At 52.2% G+C, this 15,528-nt stretch overlaps 6 protein-coding genes across 6 annotated transcripts; 4 read left to right on the forward strand and 2 right to left on the reverse strand.

The window, feature by feature from the left end:
* Positions 1 to 215: 215 nt before the first annotated feature.
* LRP88_07245 (Hsp70 family protein) lies at positions 216 to 2,285 on the reverse strand (the record flags this gene model as incomplete). The annotated part of the gene is made up of 6 exons (XM_083243779.1): positions 216 to 445; positions 499 to 589; positions 685 to 1,029; positions 1,091 to 1,193; positions 1,247 to 2,180; positions 2,231 to 2,285. 6 exons carry the CDS (start codon positions 2,283 to 2,285, stop codon positions 216 to 218), a joined length of 1,758 nt encoding a protein of 585 aa, XP_083101003.1.
* Positions 2,286 to 2,703: 418 nt separating this feature from the next.
* LRP88_07246 (uncharacterized protein) lies at positions 2,704 to 3,962 on the forward strand (the record flags this gene model as incomplete). Its single annotated transcript, XM_083243780.1, has 3 exons — positions 2,704 to 2,746; positions 2,799 to 3,548; positions 3,607 to 3,962. 3 exons carry the CDS (start codon positions 2,704 to 2,706, stop codon positions 3,960 to 3,962), a joined length of 1,149 nt encoding a protein of 382 aa, XP_083101004.1.
* Positions 3,963 to 4,430: 468 nt separating this feature from the next.
* Positions 4,431 to 4,973, forward strand: LRP88_07247 (uncharacterized protein; the record flags this gene model as incomplete). Its single annotated transcript, XM_083243781.1, has 1 exon — positions 4,431 to 4,973. One exon carries the CDS (start codon positions 4,431 to 4,433, stop codon positions 4,971 to 4,973), a length of 543 nt encoding a protein of 180 aa, XP_083101005.1.
* Positions 4,974 to 10,174: 5,201 nt separating this feature from the next.
* Positions 10,175 to 11,460, forward strand: LRP88_07248 (uncharacterized protein; the record flags this gene model as incomplete). The annotated part of the gene is made up of 6 exons (XM_083243782.1): positions 10,175 to 10,315; positions 10,376 to 10,435; positions 10,493 to 10,530; positions 10,581 to 10,881; positions 10,984 to 11,385; positions 11,449 to 11,460. 6 exons carry the CDS (start codon positions 10,175 to 10,177, stop codon positions 11,458 to 11,460), a joined length of 954 nt encoding a protein of 317 aa, XP_083101006.1.
* Positions 11,461 to 11,520: 60 nt separating this feature from the next.
* Positions 11,521 to 13,000, reverse strand: LRP88_07249 (class I SAM-dependent methyltransferase; the record flags this gene model as incomplete). The annotated part of the gene is made up of 9 exons (XM_083243783.1): positions 11,521 to 11,669; positions 11,724 to 11,808; positions 11,866 to 12,292; positions 12,349 to 12,361; positions 12,412 to 12,439; positions 12,504 to 12,570; positions 12,621 to 12,758; positions 12,813 to 12,841; positions 12,902 to 13,000. The coding sequence occupies 9 exons, from the start codon at positions 12,998 to 13,000 to the stop codon at positions 11,521 to 11,523; spliced, it is 1,035 nt and encodes a 344-aa protein (XP_083101007.1).
* Positions 13,001 to 13,760: 760 nt separating this feature from the next.
* Positions 13,761 to 15,170, forward strand: LRP88_07250 (uncharacterized protein; the record flags this gene model as incomplete). Its single annotated transcript, XM_083243784.1, has 1 exon — positions 13,761 to 15,170. The coding sequence occupies one exon, from the start codon at positions 13,761 to 13,763 to the stop codon at positions 15,168 to 15,170; it is 1,410 nt and encodes a 469-aa protein (XP_083101008.1).
* Positions 15,171 to 15,528: the final 358 nt, after the last annotated feature.

The raw sequence follows: 15,528 nt of genomic DNA on the forward strand, positions 1-15,528 counted from the left end.
GAGTCTTCCTCGACACTACAAGTTCCCCACCACGTCTTTCGTCTCAGAGGGCTCACGCCAAGTGAATATTCCGGTTACATGATTATCTTAATGTGGAATTAAAGTGCCCGGTAAAAAAGCTATCGAGAGAAGTACACTCCGACAAACGTTATCCAGCTCTAATACGAAATTAAAACGACACCCATTCTCGGAACTCCCACCCTTGACCTGACACCCTAGTCCCACGTCACAGCAATCGGCTCGTGGTTGCCCGAGAACCTATAGCCATTGAACCAGAGTTCGAAGCGAAGGTCCGCGGGTGCAACAATGACGTGGACGTCAAACTGCAGGTGGTAGAAAGGCACCCCTTTGCGATACCAAGACCGCCTGTTCTTGTTGAGAACCATCTGGTCTTGCTGGACTCCTGTGAGGTTGCTTTTGACTACGCATAGCTTCTTCGCGCCCGCTGCTGTAGTTGTCAGTGACTGTATGGTATTGGCATTGGGCCATGGCACACACCATGCTTCATGCTCCGGGGGAGGAGATGCGGTTCGTTGTTGGATATGACGATGATGGCATCCCAAGACCTTGTGGTGCTTCCGGGATCTAACTTGATTTTGAATGATTTGATGAGGGACGAGTTTGGATCAATGACATCACCCTGAATGGTCAGAAGAAAAGCCCAAAAAACTTTGCAACCCGTACCTTGCGTATCAGCCACTCTATCTGGCTTCTAGCCCATTTGATCTTCGGATCGTACTTGTCCGTCTTGACATCCTCGTCAAAGTGAACGGCCGGATCATAAGGTTCCATGACAACCATGCCGTAGCTTGAACGCGCGACCCGTGTCGCCAGGACAGGTAGGCTTCCCGTCTGAAACCTCTGCTGCTGGTCGAGGAGGAGACCACGGACGACGCAGAGCTGAGGCTCCTGGCACGGCACGACAATGACATGTCGTGCATTCGGGTGAGGGTATCCAACAAGCTGTTGCTGTATTGCATCACGCACGTACGCTGAACTTCCCAGGCCTCCGGCTAAAACCATGTACTCCTGTTTTTTGTTGTTTGTGTTAGATGTCCTATGTGCGGAAGCGGGAGAAAAGACGTCTTACCACTTGGTCCTTCATGCCCTTTTCCCTCATCCAGTCGAGCTGCTCCTTTATCCGGCCCATGACGCCTTCAATCTGAATGTCAAAAAGTGCCTGGATCTCTTCCCTGCTCTAGGTCAGCAATCGTTCAAACCATGATGGGCTACGCACTTTGTAAACAGCATTCGACCCCTCTCGACTCGCAAGCCCGGGTGATTAAAGTCGAAAGCAACGCCCTCCATGGGTATCTTGAAAGTCTGCTGCATGTACACCTTCTCTCCAAACTTGTGCTTGACAGTCCTAAAATGGTGGCTCCTCGCCATGGACGTCGCCAAGTCATCAGGGAGCCTCTCGATTGCGTCGGGGTTCGCCGCCAGTCTCTGCGCAACGAGGCGGATAAAGGCCCGATCGATGAGCGTAGACCCGATGCCGATGCCTCGTACACCTGAGACTTGCGCCATCTGGGGAGAGATGGCGTCGGTCGAGGTGATGCGCATCAGAGCCAGATCTGTCGTACCGCCACCGGCGTCGACGGTTAGGAAAACTTGGCCCTTTTGGAAACTGACGGCACTTGTCTTGAGAGTTGCAACAGATGCTGCCTCGGCCTCGGTGAGATCCACGAGCGCTACATGTGAGGGCCCCCCGGTGCCAAAGCCGGCATCCCGCACAACGCCTTTGAACGTGTTGACCATGGCGATGTTGGTCCACGTCGTTGGCACGCTGAAGAGAAAGGTAACGGCCATGTTTCTCCAGCCGCCCGTGTGGCGCCTCCCCAACTGCGTCTCAACCGTTTCCTCCACATGAGCGTATATCTGGCGCAGATAATCGGTCAAGTACTTGCGCGCCTCCGCAGTGTCCTGAGGCGCACTGGAGAGGCCTTGTTGTCGTGCTGCCTCTAATGTATCTTGGTCAATAAAGATCTTGAAAAACTCACGCCTCGTCTTTCCAGATCCCGGTCCGTCATCATCATCTTCGCATATGAAGCCCCAAGAACTGAGGGTGCCGTCGTCATTGTACACGAGCTTGGTGGGCACCTTGCGCTCTCCTCGGTCACCGCTGCCGGGCCAATCGTTGACCACCTGAATCGGCGTCCTTGGGGTCATCCATGCGACCCCTGCGGGTTCTGTCAGCACTTCGTTTTCACTGCAGAGGGTGTGAATGTACCGGTATAAGTGGTGCCCAGGTCAACCGACACTAACAAGTCCGATTGTTTATTCATTTTTTCTGTTGTGGATGGGTGAGAGAAGAGGCCAGAGTCTCGCAAAGAGGGTGGCCCATGGACACTTGAGTTTGGATGGATTCATCTCCTCTCTTCTCCCTGATCGGCGGACAGAGGTGGGGCTTCCAATCTGCATGACCTGCAGCTACCCATGTCCAGGGTGATGGACCCTTGTCAATGGAGTCATGTTGGCCCCAGGGATTGTCCAGCCAGGCCTGCAGACAGAAGATGGAGCTTTCCTCCTCGCAGGTACCCTTGACCATCTCTGTCCACGGAATGATGTACTCACAGCAGCCCACTGATAAGTGGCTCATCCCCCATCTGCGAAAGCTCTGTTCGCAGTCAACTCCCCATCCCTTCGCTCTCCAATGGCGGCTACATCAACTGATACGACGATCCTTACAGGACAGTCCGCATCATGGATAAACGGGGTAGAAACTCCCGTACCGTGGACGTCGACAGTCCGTTTATTGTACTTTGCACATACTACTCAAACCCAACCCCTACTCCCAGGCGAGTACATCACACCTATCGAGTCATCCGTCAGTTCGGCCGCCCCCTCCAGTAGCGATGCTGCCAGCTCCTCGGCCAGTGCAAGTCCCTCCACCACGGCTATCCCGAGCACCAGCACCGACTCCAGCGCCATCTCCAGCTCCAGCAATCCCAATCACTCATCAACGAGTGTATCGGCTCCTTCTAGCGACAATGGCTCGTCGGGCCACTCCACAGGAGCACTCGCTGGAGCGGCCGTAGGATGTGCCATTGGCGGCATCCTGATCGGGCTTGTGGCCGCTTGGCTCCTCTTCCGCCGACGACGTAAAGGACAAGACAATAGAAAGACTGTTCCCCACGAAGATCCCCGAGCATTCGCAGCTGTGGGAAAACCGTCACCCGCCGTGAGCGACGACTCGACCCCGTTGAACCATCTACTCCTCGACGCGACCCCCGACAGAGAGATTGAGGCCGAACTACAGGCCTTGGGGCATCTCATTGATCAACACGTCGAAAAGTACTATCATCTTGACCCGATCACCGACGTGTCGACCTTGTCAGACCATCTTGCCCCGCTCGGAGACTTCCCTCATGGCACAGAAGCCATCGCAGGAGTATGCGCGAAGCCAATGTCTCGCCAAACTGGTCTTCGGCACGTCATCTCGCAAGTCATCTTTAGGAGCCTTGATATCTACTCTCACAGCGCCTTTTCTATGCTTCCGGCGCCTCTCGGCGCTTTTCTGGACTCTATGCCCTCTCACAACGAAACAGGTAAGGCAGTGGAGTCAGTGGTTATTGCTTCTTCTTCGCACTGACGCCAATTTTCCAGCGCAATCGGTTGCCTTGTCCGAATGGCGTCGTCTTTCGGCTTTCCTACTTCATCCAAGCCCATATGATCGAACACCTCTACCCATTTCTGAAGCTACTCTCAGTTCTCAAGCCCTGGCCCTGACGACCCGCCTCAACGCCTTCCTCCACCACTTCGTCGGGACCAGCCACAGTGCGCAGACAGATCACCTGCAGGCCGTCATAGTCGAGTGCACCAAGCTCGGCTATGTAATCTTGTCACAGCCCCAGGATTGGCGTTTCGTGTTTGAAAAGGGCAACTCGGTGGTTGTGTGCCCTGGGTTGGACAAGGGGGGAAGACGGGTAGTGGAACCTGAGGTTGGAGTCATTGGTGCATAACTAGGTTCGGCGGTGGAGTAGAATGCCCTGTCCTGGACCTATCGTCGTAGTCGATTTTGTCTGTTGGTTGTGTCGCGACGAGAGTGCAGGGGATCAACCAACAAGTCGTTACAGGTGGCTTGACAAAGGACCACCTAAGAGCCAACAAGTTCATTTAACTTTCTAGTCTCCTTCTTAATTCGATCGTGGAGTTAGTTCCGGGCCGGATCGGCCGAAGGAGTTGCTTGGGGGCTGGTCCCTGTTGTGTGAGCGACCAACAACCAACAACACCAAGACGTGAGACATGAGACATCCAAGAAAGGTCTGGTGCAGCTGCAAGTTGGTTCCCCGCTCCACCCGCTCATTAAAAGGCCGATGGCGTTTCCAATCGACCATCGTTCTCATTTGCGGGATGCTGGTGCACCTCGGCCTCGTAAAATTGGCTCTCCTTGACATAACCACCTGCCTTTCACCGTCAGTGTCTCCAAGATGCCTGGTCTCAATACTCGTTTCCGCCAGATAGTCACCTTGGCTACCGATCAAGATCCACTGTCAACCCAGGTCGGCTCATGCATTGAGCTTGTCCGCACATGCCACTACGACCTCCAGCACCTCGTTCAACTTCGAAACCAGCACGCCACCTTGCTGCTACCGGCGGCGATTGAACGCATCGATGGGATCATTGAGGCCGCGCAGCAGTGCCATGACCGCGTCGACAGACTCGTGGAGAAGTGCCGACCGGAGGCGCACGGGGGAAAGACGCCCCTTCGCAGCAAGATGAGGTGGATTCTGGCCGATTCTCTCGACTTTGAGAGTCAACAGCCACTTCTTCACTGTCACCACGCTGCCGTATTGGCCGAGTTGAATTTTGTACGCCAAGTAGTCCTTGTGGCCCCGACGATTGAGGACCAAAAGGTGGAGGAGACGAGTCCAGAGCCCGCCGTGATATCCTCAACCTTTTCTAATATTGCTCTCCTGGGAGATGTGTTTGACAACATTCCGTGTAAGGCGCCCTCCAACTATTTTCTCTAGCAGCGAAAATGATTTGCTGATGGATAATTCGTAAATAGTGGCTACCTGTGACCCTGCCACGTCTCCACCGCTTCCCTCGCCCTCAACCAACACTACACCCTCTTCCGACGCAAGCAACGTACAGGGTCTTCCTTCTCCAGTACCGACGAATACACAAAGGCATAGAAAGACCATATCGATCGTCGAGGTTCACGAAAAGGTCTCATATTCTGGCATCGACGAACAAAAAGAGCTATACCCCTATTCCGATGAGAAGGAAGTTGTTGTCAACGAGCAGTCGCGATCACCAGACAAAGATAGAGTTGTCCTAAACCCACAAGACAACAATGGCTTGCGCTTGCTGTTTGATCTGGATCACGGCGAGGTCTCCCCGAGGTCCTCTCCACTTGCGGCTGTTCCGTCTCTTTCATCTATCTCTCAAATCTCTTCCATGCCCAGTGTGCCGAACCTACATGGTATACTTGTGTCGAATTCTAGTCAGGCCAACTAGAAGCATAACCTTACCTCGCCACATGAGAAACTTTGATGAGAGGGCCGGGTAATTGATTTGCGGAAGGTTATCTACTCTATGGATGCTGAAAGATCGGACATACGGGGTAAGCATCCCACAAGCTAGCCAATGGAGTGGTCGACAAGAGAGCGGCCAAAGTTGATCCCAAAGTGGGTTATTCCGCTCCTATTAAGAGGTATCGAAAGCAAGGTAATGGAACTTTTATTGCTGCTGCCGAAACTTTTTGAGGCAGTAGCTTTGCTCGTTCCTATTTCTTTGTGCTCTGTCCCATGAGACCTGTCGATATGGTGGGTGGATCACCATCACAGATGTGACAAACTCGGCGGCTGATCAAAGTAGCTACACCCCCTAGACGAATAAGTGCCTTGGTAAATTAGTTGCCCGTTATAGTTCGACATGTTGTATAGATAGTTAGGCATTGCGGAGCTCCTCGAAATGAGATCATCTTCCTTCTTAGTTAGAACAATCTGGGTAGCAGCTTCAACAAGACCTCCTCGGCACTATAGGCCCAGCGAGTCCATCATGTCTCTCTTTTCTGAAGACCCAGGCCCAGTGAATAGTTCATTGTCTAGTTCCATGTATGTCTCTGTCGATGTTGCAACGTCAGAGTTCATTATATTGCAAAAAAAGAACAATCAAAAAAAGGGAGACAGGTTATCACACAACCATCAACGCCCTAAACCATCAAAACCCCGCCATAAAGCGCCTACGATAGAGACAAAATCCTCTTTGTCTATGCCTGCCCCCCTGAATTCTCCCCAAGTGACTGATCGGAATCAATGGCTGACCATCCATTCAGCCACCAGTCCTGGCAGTCCGTATCAAAGATATTGCCCCACTCTGACCCTGTCCCTAGCAGATCAACCGTCGAGCCATCGCCCAGCCTCAGGTCGCCATTCTGACTTGGTTGTTGGTCTTCAGATGCTCCTCCAGTAGCCATGCTTGAATTATGCAACAGCTCTTCCCCTTCAGTAGTTTCGCCGACTCCACGTTCAGACCTTTGCGGATCTGTTGTGGGATCCGAATGGATGGTTAAGGAACTTGGATGTTCGTTCGTAACTGCAGAGTCGTCGCTGGTGTGGGAGTTGGGGACCCCTCGCTCTATCACGAAGCCACGGCTATGGAAACTTTCTTCAGAATCCTCAATATCTGCCTCAGAGCTCTGTTGGGTTCTTGCCTGCCAGCTACCAACAGATGGGTTCTGGTGCGACGTTTGCTCCATGTGAGCTCGAGACAGGCCACGGGCCAGAGCTCTGCAGATATCATCTACCCCAACATTCGCAAACGCGGGGTCTTGGACGAGCGACTGCTCGAGACTCTGCACAAATTGTCTCGTCAAAAACACGTCGGGAACGTAGAGCACTTCCTCGGCTGGGGAGGTGTCAGGGGACGGCTGTGGCCGTTCAGAAACGGTAAAATCGTTATACGGCGTGGCTGGGCGGGGCGAGTGCCCAGGGAACAAGAGGTCAAATATCCTATACCATTGTTCCTCTTCAGTTCCAGGGGCTGACCTCGCTCTGAGACGGGCCCTCACCCAGTCTTCGATGTCGTCCCTGTGCTTCCGGTGAAGATGTTGCTTGACATACCGCACCTTGGTAAGCTTGAGTTTGACACAGGCTTGGTACTGTTGGAGATCCTTCTTGCAAAAAGGGCAGGCGAGCGGCCGGGAGGACCCTGGCTCTTCGGGGCGCCGGGCACGTTTCGACTTGCCTGCTGGTGGTTTGTCCCGCTCGGCTTCGTCAGCCGAATCCGTTCGCTCTCTTCGTCTCTTTCCACCGCTGGGGGCGTTCTGCTGCCGTGTTGATGGACCTGATTGAGTAGATGTTGCTGAACGTTCCCCAAGCTGGTGAGTCGCTGTGCAGAATTCCTGCCAGTCCTTCTGAAGCCACCTCCAAATACATAAGACATTCCACAGAAGCCAAGGCAACAGGCGCAAATCTCTGCCAGGAATCACAGCAGGTGGTGCTGTTTCTCCTGTTGCGGTTCTCTCATCAGTGTCCTCAAACTCCCATCCACCTGGTATCCTTTGGGCTGCTGTGTCGCTGCCCTCGTCGCCGCACGTCGATGAAGAACTCTCCAGGTCGGTTGAAGTGTAGGCCTCGGAATATATGGTGTCATTTTCGAACTCCTCTTTTTCTTCTCTACATTCAAACTTTCCGGGGGCGTTGTCGGTGTGTTCTTGCCTTGGTCCCTTGGGAAAGATTGTGTGCTGGGGTTCAGGAGGTGAGGACAATTGAGTCTCCACACGGTGCACTCGGGCAGGGAATGCACAGCCGAGCCCTGAACCAAGTCTGTCATCCATTTCATGACGTTCCTCGCCAATTGCTTCGCTATCGGAGAAGCTTGGGTTGTCATATACAACTGTCTCTCGTGAACGCAAATGCGCGGTATGCGCATGATGCGTGTCTCCTTGGTTGGTAGTTTCCTCCCTGTCTTGAGAACCAACGCCCCATAATCCACCACAGCGCATGCAGCGATGGTGGCTGCAGTCAGGGCAGATGCCCACACTACCCAGGCTGGCAAGCTTGCAATTACACTTGTTCACCGTCAGAGAACTGTACACATTGGGTCGCCTTGGGATCAGAACTTACACATATCCATACATCATCAACGTCAGCCATTGCGGGTGATTCCGGGGACGTTGTTATTTAGTAGTTCACCGCGAGAAGCGAGTGAACAGAGGGATATGTGGTCTGTCGGCCGAACGGATTTGGCCCAAGCGACAGAAATTCTAATGGCTTTTGAAGTGTAGACTCTGCTTCTTTCCAGGTGGTGATGAGTTGGAAGAGTTTTCAACCTCCAAGATTGGAGGGTCTGCATGTGTGATCAGATCGCCATCACCGATGTGACAAACTCGGCAGCCAATCAACGTCGCTGCACCTCCTGGGCCAATCATCACCTTCATAAGCAGCCAAGCGCCAACATGTCTCAGCTCTTCAGAAGTAGCACTCATGTATTTCATGGTCACCATTGTGCTCAAAATGCTCCTCAAGGGAGTACTGGTTAGGGTGTGGGAAAAGCAAGCCGTCAGGTCACCAATGTGACCTTGAGACGGTTGAGGACACAAATGTGATGGTTAATTTGTATAAAGCCCCTTAGATGCGTCCTTCGTTACATATGAGGATTTGAACTTGAGTTTCCACTTCAAGCACACAGTTTCTACAAACTCCTACTACGCTAGCTCTCTCTACTATTTCTGTTGCTGTCACAGTAGTCACACCACCACGATATCATACCGGAAGGATGTCACCCAACACCCAAGCTCCCGGTACGTCCTCCAATGTGCTAGGGAATGTTTAACTGAACTTATGTCATGTAGATGTCGAGCCCCCGTCCGTCCTATTGGCATTCGTCCACGATGAGCCAACACTGCCTGAGCGGCTTGCTCTTTCACAAGGGACGAAGCAAGCTCAGAAGGAGAGGGTGAAGAAGATTGAAAGGGAGATCTCCAACCTGGTGGGCATTTTGTAAGTAGCACGACAAGTGCGAGTATTCGGAATATTGACTAATCGACGAAATTCAACAGGGAACCGCAAGATAAACCACTCCCAGGCTTATCTGTGGCATCAAAGTAAGGATGTCATTTTAAAGCGCTTCAGTGCTCTTTGGATCCATTTTTGGCTTCCCTTGCTTGGTTATAGGTACAGTAACTCTAACGCGGCTGTGGAGGAACCATTACTATTAGTAATGATTGTGAATGAACTTCTAGTCCTTATGAGCTCTATTAATGATTACTATTCTAAATGAGCGCAATCTTTCTCTGATTACATCTCAATTCGCGAGTATAGAGTCCACGCTAGTGATCACAGATCTCATCTGCCCAATCGGAGCTCCGAGATTCTTGCATGTCTGCCCCCAATAAGAAGCTACATTGAGTTTTTCATCTCTTTTATTTCCATCATCAGAGAGATAGTTTCCTTACTCGACCAGTAGTGTCCGCTGCTTCAAGCACGGTTCACCTCGGTCAGTTTGTGGGGTCTGGTCGCTTCGGCCATCCTGTGTCTGGAGACTGTTAGCAGAAGCACGCCTCAATCCCAAGCTCCATGCAGCTGATATTCTCCAATCGGCATCTTATCAACTTATCACTATTCAGGGTGATGGTAGGCATCGGGAAGTGCCCAAATGGCGATGCGCCCACTGATCCAACCTCATACCGGGACCGGATAGGTATGCTCGGGCTGCCAATTAGCAATCGATGCAACTGCAGTCTCGCCTTCCAACCCCTTTACAAATTCAGGCTTGGCGATGATGGTGGCCGACCGAGAACGAGACGCGAAGGCCGAAGGGTCTTGGCTCGACTCGTGCCTGGTCCATCATAAAACCAGTTCTGCATCGAAATACGCAGTTAAGTGGTTAATACTTCCAATCCAAGCCATTCTGTCGCATGTCGGCTCTACCGTGGTGCCGAAACAGCGAGTTGTTTGTCTATCTCGCACAACGTCGGGTCGCCTCGGTGAAAGAAGAAATTCCGAGAACCGACAGTGGGCATATCTGCGGCTGTCTCAGAGCATGGGTGGCTGAATAAAACTTCATGACGACATTACTCATCATTGTTCTTTAATAGTGCATATACCATCCATGATATATAAAACAGTGAGAGATTTTCCCGCAGCAATAACATTCTTATCACATTCCAACCAAGCCAACTTCTCAATTCGCACTCATTGTTCGATCCAGATTTATAGTCAGCATGTCAATCATCACGGTTCTCGGTGCCACTGGATCCCAAGGCGGCTCCGTGTGCACTGCTCTCCAGGGCAATCCGCACTGGAAAGTTCGCGCCGTCACCAGAAACCCCGCTAGCAACGCTTCCAAGAAGCTTCTCGAGAAGGTGACTCGGTCCAAATACGAGAAACATTCCAAAATTTTTACTGACGACACATTCATCTAGGGCATCGAGGTCGTCGCCGCTGATGCCAATGACGAAGCCTCCCTCCATGAGGCATTCAGGGTACAAGATCGCAAACCGCCAACCCCCTCGAGCCTAGACTAATCAAGGTTTACATAGGGTACAACGGCTGTTTTTGCTCTTACAAACTTTGATTGGTACGCGTATCATCCATTTAGTTCGTTATAATACTCACGGCTCATTTCAGGGGACTTGTGATGAAGAAGGGTCGCGAGGCAGCCGGCGAGGTGGAAAAGCAGCAACAGATCAACATTGCCAAGGCGGCAGCTCAAACTCCAGGCCTCAAGCATTATATAATGAGCTCACTACCCGCCGCCAGTCTCTCATCGAACGGCAAGCTGCCGGTTCCGCACTTTGACTACAAGCACGCGGCCTTTCAGTGGATCGAGGAGCATGCGCCGGAACTGGCAGCCAAGACAACTCGGGTGTGGCTTGGTTGGTATCCATCAAACATGGCATTCAACGCCATGATGAAATTTGTTCATCTGGTAAGTTTACCGCAGACGTCAGGCCAAGTTGGGAACTCTTTGCCCCTGTCCCATGGTCTGAATGGTAGGCAGCGCGTTGTTAATTGTTTTTCTTCAACATAGCCCGGCCCCGATGTTTATGCTTGGATTCAACCCAGCAAAGAAGACGCAGTTCTCCCCATCGCAGGAGACGCCCAACACAACGTCGGCGTGGTCGTAGAAGGTATCCTAGAAGACGGACCAAGGTCATTTGGCAGGATCGCCATTGTCATCACCGACTATCTAAAGTTGTCGGAAGTCGTGAAGGTCTGGGAGAGCGTCACGGGAAAACGGGGCGTGTACATCGAGGTCTCGGATAAGACGACTGAGAAGATTTGGGGTGTCGGAGGCCTTGAGATCGCCTCTCAGCTGCGGTGGAGTGAGGAGTTTCCCGACTGGCACAAGTTGGAGCCCAAACGGGTCATTACTCTTGAGGGGCTAGGTGTTCAGGGCAAGGTTCAGAACTTTAAGCAGGCCTTGGAGCGTGTAAAAGAGAATCTTATCTAGTCCAGATAAGAGGTTGTGCACCAGCTCATGCTAACACCATAGTGGTCTACTTAGAGCTCTGCAACAAGACTAGTGCCAATCCCGTGCGCTTGACCTCTAATGCGCCTTTCCAACCTATTCAGGCTTACGACCGTAGACGTACCGCACCTTGAAGTAGCTGTGAACCTTGCGGTTGCGGATTGCCTTACGCGTCTGCATGAGAAACACCTGGAACTCATCTTCTGGCCACTTCAGAACCTGGTTCCACAGCAGAAGGGAGTATCCTATGGCGATATGTCAGGGATATCAGTGTTAGGTTAGGTAATGAGCTTGCTCACCCTCGAGATCGTTCTCCAAAGTCAGCTGAACGAAGCGGCCCACCTGGGCCATTTTAGGGTCTTTCGGCCAGCTACCAATAGGCATCTGTAGTTCACAAGTCAGATACGTGTTTGGCAGGGGTGTGTGTGCCGCAAATCTCACCTTGTAATCCACCGTCTTGATGTCGACAAAACCAGCCTCTTTAAGCCCTTCCACCTGTAACTCGCCTACAAAAAACGGACGGCCTAGGACCTTGCCGCCTTCTTCGTACATCTTGTCGCAGACTTTCAAGACAGGCTCTAGTTCGTCAGTCCCATCATCGCTGAGCAGACGGACGTCAGCCTCGACCGACTCTACCCAGCCGCCAGGGGCGCAACAGCGGTATGCCTCCTTGAAGAGGGCGTGCCAGTCAGCAATAGCGCCAAAGAGGTAACGGATATGGATAAAACCGAAGTGATTATCTCCCCAGGTCCATCTCTCGGTAGCATCGTCTACCTCGAATTGTACATTCGGAGGAACCCACTCTGGCTGGCAGGGTGAGAGGTCGGTGCCGATCACTTCGGCACCTGTGTATTGATCGGCAAAGTCACTACAATGCGTAAGCGTAAGCTGGCCACTCGTATCCGAATAGCAAGGCAGTGATACATTGCCCAAATGCCTGATAAATGGTCAGCGACGTACAGCTGCGTGCAGGGTTTCAAGGCGTACCGCTTCCTGTGCCAACGTCAAGTACTTTCTGAGAAAATCATGATTATCAACGTGAGGACTCTTGCCGTTCAATGCTTAGAGCAAGTTCGCACCTGAACATTATCTTTGATAGGTGCGAGAAATAGTTGACCATCCAAGAGAAGGGTGAGAGAGTGATGGCTATGCGTAAAGTTAGCAGGTGCAGTCAGTCTCTAGAAACACGGCCGTACGAGATGTCGATAGACTCTAACTGCTGGTCGTCATTGGGAAAAGCATAGTCATTGACAAACTTGTCGGCATGGTATGTGCGACCCTGGACACGACGATATTCGAGAATGCTGGCCGAGACAGAAGCGGTGGAACTTTCTCTAGGACGTTTTTAGCATCTTGTGTCACACCACATAACCAAGCCGTCCACTCACGCGTCCAAGCTGATAGATGAATCGGCGTCCTAAGGATCAAACATTAGCTACGGATTTTCAACCAAACAGAGGCTTTCTTCAGGCCTTACTTCGCCTTGATCAGCAGGAACTAAATCGATCGGAGATGGAGCCGATCTCGGTGGAGAAGCGGAAATCGGGGCCCCGGTGGGCGAATTGGACCCGCACATGGTGAGTGAGACAATCGTACCAAAATTAGAGGGAGGCTAAAATGGTGGTGATGGAGCTAAGGATGAAGGATGGACGGATCGCGAGAGGAGTTCGACCTCGGAGCGGGGAACACCCATGTAAGGGGCCATGGCTAAATACCGCGGTTAGAGGCCAACCGCGTGATGTAGAGTTGGTTTGGTAAGTTAATCCGCCCGTTGAGGACGCAATAAGTCTAGGGTAGGAGGCTCTGGCTTGGGTTTGAGTGGAATGAAGAGTGTCCAGGTTGGCACCGGACCCTGAACGGGTCATTACTGTTGAAGAACTGCGTATTAAAGATAAGGTCTAGAACTTTAAGAAACTGCTAGAGTGTGAAAGGGTCCCTTGTTTAGGTCCAGATATGAGGCAGGATATCGACGGTCATCGCCCCTCAGTTGCCCGTTTTCTCTTTCATGACCATCTCAGAACGAGTGTGGAGGATGGCAAATCAGCATTTGACATGTAGGTCCTCGATAGTTTATAAACAATGTTGTGTCTATTATCTAAAGAACAAACAGAGCTTCAAACGAAGTTCTACTTGCATTACCATCGCATAAATATATGCTACTTTCTTTCGCAATTTTGCTACAGTGCTGCCCAACCGACCTGGTACTGCCACACCTGAACCACATCGGGAGGTGGCTTGTTTGATGATGCATCAGAAAAAGCAAAACCACTGCATCCAGTTTCCCCCTCGTCAATCTTGATCTTTCTGACACTGTAATCTTCAATATCGACGACATAATGCCCAAGGCATCTCCCGCCAACGCGTGGGTCGGCGCGCCTCCCGTCTCCGAAGGCGCCTTTGCCTTCGCCCACGGCGACTTCTTTGCCGAAGCCTCAGGCCAGAACAGGCATCGGCGTGCAACGCTCCAGGAGCTCAAGACGCACTTCACGTCTGGTAACGACAAAGATCATCCTGCACATTGGTTCGAGGCGCAGCTCAGTCACTACGGTGTCCCGCCGTCAAAGACAAAGTCGGTTGCCCGCATGCGTCTGCTGGATGTTATGAATGCGGGGAATCTCAAGGTGCCGGCGGATGTGACAAAGATTGAGGGCAAGCTGAAGAAGGAGTGGACAAAGAATGATCGGGAGGCCAAGAAGGCGTCTAAGGCTGCTTCTTCAACACAGGCAAAGGCTGCGGGTGCCAAGAGAAAGGCTGACGATGACGCTGGTCCCTCCAAGAAGGCAAAGACGACTACCACCAAGGTCACGACCACAACTAAGACGGCCACAACTACGAAGACGATAACCACCAAAGCTTCTACTTCAAAGGCGTCCACTTCCAAGGCGTCTGCTGCCAAGGCTACTTCTGCCACGCCTGCAAAGAAGCAGACTGCCCGCCGAGGTGGTGCCTCCTCGACACCTGGTCGAAGCACACCCGCCACCTCCCAGTCGCCAGCTCCCCGCGAGCGAATGGCCCGTCGAGGCGGCATCTCCCAAGGACCAACCCGCGCATCAAGACAGGATTCACCAGAAAGCCCCCCTCGGAAAAAGCAGTCGGCCCGACGCAGCAATGCCTTCATGGCACGGGGACGCATCGAGGCTCCCCCACCCCGGCCTTCTGGCTACGACTTTGCCGCTCCTCCTCCCTACTCGGAGTACCCAGAAGATGGCGGCTACCGTTCGGATGACTACTCTTCTCGTGGCGGATATCAATCTCACAGCGATAACTACGATAACGACGGCTATGATGACGGCTACGATGACGAAGTCAGTCTCGCGCCTCTTGGCCTTCTCAACGGAGACTATGAAGTTGATTCAGAAGACGTCACTAGCCAGTGGGACTACTACCACCCAGACGACTTTGCGCTGACCCTCACGCTTTCCGGTTCCTCTCTGTGGGGAGTGTACGAAGGTGTTTTCTTCATTGAGGACTGCCCGATGAGATCATCCCACGAAAAGGTATGGTTCAAGTGGCGCGGACGTGAAGACCAGGGACCCATCATGTACGGCGACCGAAACAACGGCTGGATCAAGTTCCTGGGCGATGGTCGGATCGAGGGATTCCTAGACGCGCAGTCTCTTTCCTTCCAAGGCCGTCGATTTCCGGATCAGCCGACGAGGAGCAGGATTGATGCGCGCAGCATGAAGGATGAGTTTGATGGGTACTCTGAGGATGAGTATGAACGCGAGAACCGGGCTCGCTGGTGAGTTTTGGGGTTGACAGGTGTTTCTTATTGACGTCTGGTCGGGTTTTTTTTTTCGGAGTTGCACAAGATCTGGTTCTACAAACTGGATACAAATCTTGTAATACCAGGGATGGGATTGGTTTCGCGTTTGGGTTGATTTTGTCATAGTTCTTTGTACCTGATATCGCTTGCCGACAAAGGCTGGGGCAATTGGGGTCCTTTATTTATGTTCCGATCACCCACCTTCTTCTGTGCCTTTCGTCAGATCACGGTTTATCGATCAGTCAAAAGTTCTCTCTTGAAATTCAAATACACCACTTCTTGATCAGGATCTCGCTGGCGCATCTCGCCAAGGCTGGGACGTGGAAGCACCCATTTAT

This window comes from Fusarium phalaenopsidis, assembly GCF_050370095.1.
Source record: "Fusarium phalaenopsidis strain FUZ10S chromosome Unknown contig_32298, whole genome shotgun sequence".
Classification (NCBI taxonomy): domain Eukaryota; kingdom Fungi; phylum Ascomycota; class Sordariomycetes; order Hypocreales; family Nectriaceae; genus Fusarium; species Fusarium phalaenopsidis.